General features: G+C 39.1%; 1 protein-coding gene across 1 annotated transcript; it reads right to left on the reverse strand.

The window, feature by feature from the left end:
- Nucleotides 1-1,508: 1,508 nt before the first annotated feature.
- On the reverse strand, nucleotides 1,509-10,010 carry LOC144973952 (fatty acid synthase-like). The gene is made up of 9 exons (XM_078916840.1): nucleotides 9,970-10,010; nucleotides 8,773-8,941; nucleotides 7,550-7,796; nucleotides 6,890-7,132; nucleotides 5,240-5,404; nucleotides 4,466-4,660; nucleotides 3,102-3,220; nucleotides 1,965-2,249; nucleotides 1,509-1,565 (listed from the first exon to the last, which is right to left on the reverse strand). The coding sequence occupies exons 1-9, from the start codon at nucleotides 10,008-10,010 to the stop codon at nucleotides 1,509-1,511; spliced, it is 1,521 nt and encodes a 506-aa protein (XP_078772966.1).
- Nucleotides 10,011-10,928: the final 918 nt, after the last annotated feature.

Consider the following 10,928-nt stretch of genomic DNA (forward strand, 5'->3'; position numbering starts at 1 on the left):
TTGCCAGAACCCAGGAAAAAAACCCCAAGCAATCTCAATCCAGAACAAAGACAGATAGTAACATGGAAAGGGAGAACAGGTACAGAGGATAGAAGACACGGCAAGTGACCTCTTTGCCCACCATGGGAGATCAGAAGACCCCACCCAGAAGTGACGATTCAAATAAACAGATTTACCTCTGCCTATTGTTACTTTCAACTAAATATTGAAATGAAATTTAATGATGGGATTTTGAGAAACCCAATTAGCACTCTTTTCTCCAAAACAATAGATGAATCTACACCAATGTGAACCAAATGGTATTATTTTGTTCTTGAGGATTTTAAGGCGCTTGCAACACATTAAGGTCATATCAGCGCCAGTAAATAGGAAGAAAATGGGATAGTAAACAGTTCAAGAATAACAATTAAAGCACCCAAGAAAAAGCAATACAAAGGGGAATTGATTCCAATGGGAAACAGATGTAGATTCCAAAAGCACACTATCAGTGTACTTAGCTTGAGATCACCTAAAAGTCTCATCCAGACACAAGCACAGGTCCCCACTAAGAGGAATACACTCAAATGTTTACAAACGATTGTGTATGTGTATATATATATATATATATATATATATATATATATATATATATATATATATATATATATATATATATATATATATATATATATATATAACCAAAAAATTAATACAATGCATAACAGAGATGATTTACAAGACAAAAAATATCATCTCCCAAAACTCTAACTCTAACCATACATTTGACTGTTTCCCTCCCAGCCAGGCTATCCGGCCAGGGCCAGGACAGAACCAAGTAATCTCATTCCAAGTCAAAGACAGAAAGCATGTTGGAAAACAGATATAGGGGGATAGAAGACACAGTAAGTGCCTCCCTGACCACTTTAGGAGGCCAGGAGTAAAGGGGTAGAAGAGGTAGTAAGGACCAATGAAGAATTCACCAACCTATGGTCAACATTCCCCCACACTATGGCCGACACAAAAGAACATTTCTTGCATTGGGCTTTAAGCGTTCTTTGTTAATCAATTACCTTCATTGATCATTAGATTTTTTTTACATGGAAAAGAATGAAAGCCTTTAGAACAGAAGAGTCAATGCAGCATTATCTGACATGGCAGTTTTTCTCAACAAAAGAAAATTCCCAAATTTTGCAAGCTTAGAACAGCAAAATTTGCAAACATTTGCGATTAATTTTCCTACAAACCCATAATTAGTTCATGAAAATTCTATTTGTTTGTTTTTAAGGGTTTCACGGCGCTTGCAACAAATGTAAGGTCAAATCAGCGCCAGTAAAAAGGAAAAAAATGGGATAATAAAAGAGAAACTACTCTTGATTGATCTTTCACGTTCTACACGAGCTATCAAATTAAAAGAAGAAAAAGATTCGTAATTTTTTTTTCGCCTTTTTTTTTCTTTGCAAAATCTCGAAAATTTGCACCAAAAAAATGCAGATTTTGCCCCCAAAAATTGCAGATTTTGCAGCCGCAATTCAAATCAGTGATATTTTGCGATTTTTGTGCAAGTGATGCAAAATACTCTGAAGTAACTGAAGTGTGTAAGAGACCATAATTATAATTGCTTATTTTCCTCTGAAAAAGACTCGTATATCAGAGTGCTTTCCATCAAATATCACAGCTATGCAATCACAACTGGGTGGACAACAAGGCCAGAAAAAGACCAAAAAAAAACAAAAAACAAAACAAACAAAAAATGTTATGCAAATGAAAACAGCATTTGGTGCTCTACCCATTGAGCATTGGATCAGTCTTGGATTAGTGAATCTCAAAAGTCATAAGGTACATAGACAATTCTATTTTCTGATCAATAAACGAATGTATGTAACTAAGATGTATTTCACGCCCTTCATTTGTGTACCGAGTGCTTTACCAGCAAAGTTACTCAAACCTCAAATGTCTTGGATATTAAGAGGAAAGAAACTACTTACTGAGAGCTCATCCTCCACGTTAATAAACTGTTTGAGGAAACCAACCATGAATCCAGCCTGTTCCTCTGCCAGTGAATTTGGTTTCAAGGCCTTCTTATAGGCATTGGTGTACATGTCGAGGTAACGGTGAGACCCATCCAAAAGGGTCAGAGATTGCACAATATTGACATCACTACAATCAGGGTAATATTTTTGTAGCTGACATGCCATTTCCAGGGCAATCACAGAACCTAGCGAGTACCCAGCCAGTCTATATGGGCCTGTTGGATCCACTTTGTTAATGTTCTGGGAAATTACACAGATTCATAATTATTTTTGCAAAAAAAAAAAAAGAATAAATGCTTAATCTGTTTCAAGCTGGTATATTTTGTCGTTAGAAATATTAAGTGGAGGAGTGGGGAAGAGGGGAAGTGAAGTTTTGCAATATGTTACATGATGAAAAAGTCTAAAAGAGAAAGGAAGAAGACTAGTTCAAACAGAAAAGAGAAGTTGATCCAAAGCAATCTTTCAATATGTCAAGATTAAAATTCCTAAAAATCATACCCTGACACTAAAAAAAAAAAACCAAAAAAATTGAGCTTTTATATAGGACTAAACATGCTCAAAGCACTTTACAAAGATTCCCTGACCAACAGCAACACGTAACGTGTAGAACGAGACATCGCACCTGTTAGGTGATATTACAATATTTCTCAAACAGAGGCAACGCTGTTAACGACCAGGTACTCATTTTACACCCAAGAATGGTGAGAGAATATTAGTAAAGAGCCTTTTCCAAGGACTCAACTGTGCGCAAAGCGAAGTTCAAACCCAGGACTTTCCAATCCAAAAGTGAGTGTTATACCACAAGACCACAAAGCTCCACCCAGCTAAATGTCTTTAAAATGTAAGACTTCTAACATGTAATCACTCTTAAATATGATAACTATAAAATACCTGGTAATTTCTTTACACTACAATATTCAAGAGTTCGACAGCACGCGCATACACACATATATACACACAAGCATACACGTACACATATGCATATACTCACACACACATACGCATACACACTTTCCCATACATAAACACATATATGGACGCATACATATACAAACACACACATTCAACACACACACGTAAACACAAACATACCTGTAAGTAAAATCCAGCCAAAGCCTGCAAGGATGTTAGGGGTGCCTCTGCTGTCAGCTGAATACCGTATACTGGGCAGGGAAGACAGGAGGCCAGGGATCTCAAGGTCTCAATATTGCCTGAATGAAAATGAAAATAAGATTGAGCAAAATGACTAAACAGAAAGCACGATTGGGAAAATATGGTGGAAAAGTAAGTTCTTTTGGCTCTGCAATGTTAAAAAAATATAAGATATCAGACAGAAGTGATTAAGTCATTAAATAGGCTTCAACAGTGGTGACGTCACTTCCCTCGTTATGACGCACAGTAAAACTTAGTAACTGGTTCTAAATTATCGGAACAATGGCGTACACCCTTATGAAATACTTGTCCGACAAGCATAAAAGTGTATCCAGAGGAGAAAAACATAAATCTGATCATGCTTTGACTTTTATACATTCTGACCACATGACATGTGAAAAAGTTCTAGCCAGCATGAAGAATAAAAAGTACCGATTTTCTTTGTTTAGAACCAAGCTGCTCGTTGCTGGGCAGATGCGACATCAGACTATTGAATCCTATTTAACCAGATGTTTTCATGCTTACAGTTAAACTATAAAAATAAAAATTGGTTAAAGACCCACCTACTGAAAATTTTAAAAATGTGTATCCAGGAGTAAAAAATGTGCACCAGTATTGTCATGTCTTTATATTCTAACTTGGAAGTCAATGGGACTCATCAGCTACTGTTGTACATTTTTTAAACCAAATATCTTGCTGCGAGTAGTCTTCCGAGCCATGATACTCGCTTGCAGATTGGAAGGTCCTGGGTTCGAGCCACGCTTGGCGCATAGTTGAGTCCTTGAAAAAGGCTCTTTACTCACATTCTCTAATCGTACTTAGGTGAGCATGTTTAGTGGATATTGCGCTATATAAAAGCTCAAGTTTTTGGAGGGTTTTTATGTTCAGTTCTTTATCTTGATTGCTCTACTACCTGAGCTATTGGAACCCCAAATATAAAAAGGCATAAATTAAATGATCCGAAAAACTCTTAAACTCAGCAGAAATCAAGCAACTGGTATCTTAAATACATAATTTTATCTAAGTAAAAAAAAGCAGCACTTCTATTTCAATTTCATCTGCAATACAACTGTATAAGACAGGATCTTTAAAATTGTGGTAAAAAAAAAAAAGAAAGAAAGAAAAGCAGAAACGAGTGTCTCTGCCTCCATAACTCAATCCAAGGATAAATGACTCACAATTGTGCCATCAGTGGGTCCCCAAAAATTTCAACAAAAATTGAAATACAAATTAAAATTTAACATCAGATAAAATTCTATCTAATAGTAAATCAACAAGAAAATTCCATTTCAGATTAAGCTTACCTTCTACAGGATGTACTACAAACAGAGGTTTGAGACTATTTTCCACTCCATTTAGATGGACCAGAGTTTCTTTGGGAAGAACATTCTGACAATCAAATCTCTGCAAAGCCATGGGAGTCAATGGAGACTGACTCTTTGAGGGGGATACCTCTTTGTTTGCTTCACTGTCCATGTTGTCATTACCTTCTGCTTCATCTGCATTTGAGGAGATGAATATTTTTTTCAACAGCACGTATGTTTCAAAACCATTGTGTGTTTATAATAAAATATCAGGGGGGATCTTGAAAAGAATTCATCACACAGTTTTATCTTGTCCAGCTCGTGTAATCTTCTCTTGCAAATGTCACATTAATACGAGAATAAATATACATATACGTAGAAATATTGATAATTAATCAAATTTCCTCTATTTATCCTTAGTGGAATTTCTTCAATTTCATATTTCGGGTCTATCTTGAGAAAAGGCCAAGATAACCCAAGGCATCAGCTGAAGTCCAGCACTGCAAAGTGAGCAATTTTACCGATCAATGTAAAATTGGAAAACAAATATAATGACTTGCCTGATCCTTACGCAAAGAGACGTCAAATTTGAACTATTCACCAACCTTGGTTTAACCGATTTGTTTTTACTCTGAACTGGAATACAAGTTTTGCACAAAAGGTTAATAAAGTTGAATATTAATATCATAAAAAATATATTTTCTTTCACCATCAAAACCAATGAATCCTTAAGATTGTTTGTGAAAATGATTATCACCCATTTCCTATACTTACTAATATCATGCAGTTTGTTCATGGTGAGAAGACGGATTTCCTTGGTACTGAGACAGAGGTCATAATCTCTTTCCAACAGCTGCTTGATTTCAACACCCATGAGAGAATCTAGACCAAGCTCTGCAAGACTCACCTCACCATCGACGGTGCTTGCATCCTTTACACCTATAAAAAATGTTATTAGGATTATATTTGTGAGGCATGACAATAATTCTTTATTTTTATTTGTTTTTAAGAGCTTTACGGCGCTTGCAACACATTTAGCTCATATCAGTGCTAGTAAAAAGGAAGAAAATGGGATAGTAAAAAATTCTAGAATTACAATTAAAGCACCCAAGAAAAAGTAAGACAAAGGGGAACTTAGAACAAATAGGGATCAGATGTAGATTCCAAGAGCATACCATCAATGTACTTAGTTTGAAATCACCTACAAGTCTCATCCAGACACAAGCACAAAATCCAACAAAGAGGAACACACTCAAATGCTTACATTATACATTCAAAATAAAAATAATAATACATAACAGAGAGATGATTTACAAGGAAAAAAAAATATCATCTCCCAAAACAATAACTATGCATTTGACTGTTTCCCTCCCAGCTAGGATTCCGGCCAGTGCCAGGACAAAACCAAGTGATCTCATTCCGAGACAAAGACAGAAAGCATGTTGGAAAACAGATATAAGGGGATAGAAGACACAGTATGTACCTCCCTGCCAGCTATGGGAGGTTAGGATCCCCAACCAGCAGCGCTAGTATAAGGAAGAAAATGGGATGGCAAAAGTTGAATTACAATTACAGCACCCAAGAAAAAGACAAAGGGGAATTTGTTCAAATAGGGAACAGATGTAGATTCACAGTAAGAGCTTCCCTGCCCACTAAGGTGGCTATGTGGTCTAGTGGTATGACACTCGCTTTCGGATCGGAAGGTCCTGGGTTCGAGCCTTGCGCTCGGCGCATAGTTGAGTCCTCGGAAAAGGCTCTTTACTCACATTCTCTCACCGTATTCAGGTGTAAAATGAGTACCTGACCGTTAACAGCGTTGTCTTTGTCCGAAAAATTGTAATATCGCCTAACAGGCGTTACGTCCCGTCCTACATGTTAAATGTTGCTGTTGACCAGGGACCCCTTGTAAAGCGCTTTGAGCACATTAAGTGGATATTGCGCTATATAAAGCTCAATTTTTAATTTTTTTTTAAGGTCATTTACTTCATAAATTCGTCATCTTTACAAAGGAGGAGAAAGGAGGAGGGCAGCTGCTGTTTCTTTACAAAGGAGGTAATACTAATAGTATGTATTGAGGAAAAAAGGGAGAGAGAGAGAGAGAGAGATAGAGAGAGATAGAGAGAGATAGAGAGATAGAGATATATAGAGAGAGAGAGAGAGGGAGAGAGAGAGAGAGAGAGAGAGAGAGAGAGAGAGAGAGAGAGAGAGAGAGAGAGAGAACTATCATTCCTCCTATTAACGCATTTCTTCATCCAGCATGTAATTTTGACATCCCTCCTAAAGGACTAAAATACCATATCCACAAATAGATCTTGTGACACTTTTAGACTAGACGATTTGTAGTAAAATATCAATATTCTTGTGTGTAACATAACTATACATTTCTTAAAAACAGACAATACAAAACTTCAAAATGTAACAAACCTAAAATTTTGGAAACTGCTGCAACAAGATTCTGTTTCTTTCCTCCATCTTCCTTTTTGCGCTCCATTTGAGCTGGTACAAAACTGCTGACAACAGGGTAGGGAAGGTTCAAAAACTGGTCCAATACATTCAGACACGACATCATTCTCTGTGGTAAGGATCCACCGACAACGACATCGTTACCTCCCATACTTTCAGCAATGACACCGACGTCGCCTATGGCTCCCCATTGGATAGCTAAGCCTATGGAAATGAGGATCATGAAAAGAAACGTATTAAATCATGGTGGTGATGCTAGCAAGAAATAATTTTGGAGTTGCAAAGATAGGTAACTAAATTCTATGAGAAATAAAAGTGACATAAAAATTAATATTAAAAAAAATAATCTGACTTCACCTGGGATTGAACTTGGTAACTTTGTGTATGAAGCTAGTGCTCTACCACTTACACACAAATGAAGCAGGTGTTGAAATATTTTTCAAGACCCCTTATCAGACAGCAATGATTGGGCAAGAGAGTATATAATACTAGCCTGATGATATCATACGAGGTCAAAATATGAAGTAGACAGTCATATCACATGGACCTTTTAATTAAACTCCTCATTTCCAAACGATTTGTAATTTAAAATCATGCCTGCATTTAACCATGAATACTTGCCATGCAAATTATCAGCCCTCCTTTTCTCGCAGATCCTCTCCATGACAGAGTTGGCAAAGCCATAGTTGGCTTGACCCAGGTTGCCTCTTCCACAAGACACAGAGGAAAAGACCACAAACCAGTCCAGTGACTCGGCACACAGATCACGAGTCAGATTGTCTAGATTGATGGTTCCTTTCACTTTTGGGTCTGCCACATCTCTGAACATCTCGACAGTTTGATTTTCAAGCAGTCCATCACGTAACACCTACATACAATAACAAAGATAACACTACTGACAAAGAAGATTTTGAAGATTGTTTGTTTGTTTTTAAGGGTTTTACAGTGCACATATAGGTCATTTCAGCGCCAGTAAAAAGGAAGAAATTGAGATAGTAAAAGGTTCTAGAATTACACCCAAGATAAAGTAAGACAAAAGGGAATTGGTTCAAATATGGAACAGGTGTAGATTCCAAGAGCACACTATCAGTGTTTTGTTTGTTTTTAAGGGTTTTACGGTGCTTGCAACACATTTAGGTTATATCAACGCCAGTAAAAAGGAAGAAAATGGGATAGTAAAAAGTTCTAGAATTACAATTAAAGCACCCAAGAAAAAGTAAGACATAGGGGAACTGGGAACAAATAAGGATCAGATGTAGATTCTAAGAGCATACCACCAATGTACTTAGTTTGAGATCACCTATAAGTCTCATCCGCACACAAGCACAAAATCCAACACAAAGGAATACACTCAAATGCTTACATTATACATTCAAAATAACAAATAAAATAATACATAACAGAGAGATGATTTACAAGGAAAAAAATATCTCCCAAAACAATAACGATCCATTTGACTGTTTCCCTCCCAGCTAGGACTCCGGCCACAGCCAGGACAAAACCAAGTAATCTCATTCCAAGATAAAGATAGTAAGCATGTTGGAAAGCAGATATAGGGGAATAGAAGACACGGTAGGTGTCCCCCTGACAACTAGGGGGGGGGGGGGTCAATTTTGAAGATTCTGATAACGACAATGATGAAGATTAGGATAATGAAGATGATTATGATGATAACAATGATGGTGGATGAGGGTGGTTTGATGATGATGATGATGATGATGATGATGATGATAATGATGAATACGACGATGATGACAATGGCATATAACAAAGATATCATTGATACTGACCACAATAGTTTTGATGTGAAAAAAAAAATGGAGAAATATAAATTAATTCCTAACCATAGCAAGATTGAAGAGACCTCCAATGGGGGCGAGTTTGGCAGCATCATCTAACAGAGCTTTAGTCCCTGCTTCAGTAACACAGCTGTGGTTGCTCACAACGACTTTCACACCGTGGGAGTCCCAGTGTTGGAACTTAAGGCGCTGGTATCCAGTCTTCAACCCAGATCTAATCAGAGAAAAAAAATTATGATTGCAGAAGTTTCATAGGCAAAATAAATTATGTTGCATTTTGTTATTTTATTTAGTAAGGCTGAGGGATCGGGGCACAGAGAGAGAAAGAGAAAGAGAGAGAGAGAGAGAGAGAGAGAGAGAGAGAGAGAGAGAGAGAGAGAGAGAGAGAGAGAGAGAGAGAGAGAGAAAGAGAGAGAGAGAGAGAAAGAGAGAGAGAGAGAGAGAGAGAGAGAGAGAGAGAGAGAGAGAGAGAGAGAAAGATGTTTGTTTGTTTTTAAGGGTTTTACGGCGCTTGCAACACATTTAGGTTATATCAGCGCCAGTAAATGTGGGTGTGTCTTTTTTACGAAACCTGCCGAAACCCTGCGAAACCCGACGAATCCCGACAAAGTTATGGGAAGTAGGTGGCAGTGGGGAGTGAACCTAGAACTCAGGGAAGTGTGCACCATTGTGGAGTGAACCTGGGACTGGGTTTCGTAAAAAAGAATAGTGCTTTTTTAAGAAACCCGCCGAAACCCGACCATATCCAGCAAAGTTATGGGAAGTAGACAACTGTGGGGAGTGAACCCGAGACTCAGGGAAGTGTACACCAGTCGGGAGTGAACCTGAGACTAAGGTTATCCGCCGGTTTCGGCGGGTTTCGTAAAAAAGAATTAGTGCTTTATTACGAAACCCGTCGAAACCAGACAATATCCGGCAAAGTTATGGGAGTTTGGCAACAGTGGGGGATGATCCTGGGAGTCAGGGAATTGCACACCAGTGAGGAGTTAACCTGGGACCGTGGGAGATGGATAACTGTGGGTATCCGAGCCGAACTATAGGAGTTTGGTACCAGAGGAGAATGAACCTGACACTATAGGAGGTGGGCGCCAGTGGGGAGTGAAGCCGGATTTATTTCCCACTGATATCCTTTTTTAGATATTCACAGGTTAACTCCCCACTGGTGTGCAATTCCCTGATTCCCAGGTTCACTCCCCGCTGGTGCCCACCTTCTATAGTGTCAGGTTCATTCTCCTCTGGTACCCAACTCCTTTAGTTCGGCTCAGATACCCACAGTTATCCATCTCCCACAGTCCCAGGTTAACTCCCAATTGGTGTGCACTTCCCTGAGTCCCAGGTTCACTCCACACTGGTGCCCACCTTCTATAGTGTCAGGTTCATTCTCCTCTGGTACCCAACTCCTTTAGTTCGGCTCAGATACCCACAGTTATCCATCTCCCACAGTCCCAGGTTAACTCCCAATTGGTGTGCAATTCCCTGACTCCCAGGTTCACTCCCCACTGGCGCCCACCTTCTATAGTGTCAGGTTCATTCTCCTCTGGTACCCAACTCCTATAGTTCGGCTCGGATACCCACAGTTATCCATCTCCAACAGTCCCAGGTTAACTCCAAATTGGTGTGCACTTCCTGAGTCCCAGGTTCACTCCACACTGGCGCCCATCTCCTCTAGTGTCAGGTTCATTCTCCTCTGGTACTCAACTCCCATATCCGGCTTCAACTTTCAATGGTATCCATCTCCCTTTAGTTCCAGGTTTATTTCCCACTGATATCCTTTTTACACAGTCCCAGGTTAACTCCCCACTGGTGTGCAATTCCCTGACTCCCAGGTTCACTCCCCACTGGCGCCCACCTTCTATAGTGTCAGGTTCATTCTCCTCTGGTACCCAACTCCTATAGTTCGGCTCGGATACCTACATTTATCCATCTCCCACAGTCCCAGGTTAACTCCCAATTGGTGTGCACTTCCCTGAGTCCCAGGTTCACTCCACACTGGCGCCCATCTCCTATAGTGTCAGGTTCATTCTCCTCTGGTACTCAACTCCCATATCCGGCTTCAACTTTCAATGGTATCCATCTCCCTTTAGTTCCAGTTTTATTTCCCCCTGATATCCTTTTTACACAGTCCCACGTTAACTCCCCACTGGTGTGCAATTCCCTGACTCCCAGGTTCACTCCCCACTGGCGCCCACCTTCTATAGTGT

This window comes from Berghia stephanieae, chromosome 5 (assembly GCF_034508935.2).
Source record: "Berghia stephanieae isolate SIO BIC M18660-M18661 chromosome 5, UCSD_Bste_1.3, whole genome shotgun sequence".
NCBI lineage: Eukaryota > Metazoa > Mollusca > Gastropoda > Nudibranchia > Aeolidiidae > Berghia > Berghia stephanieae.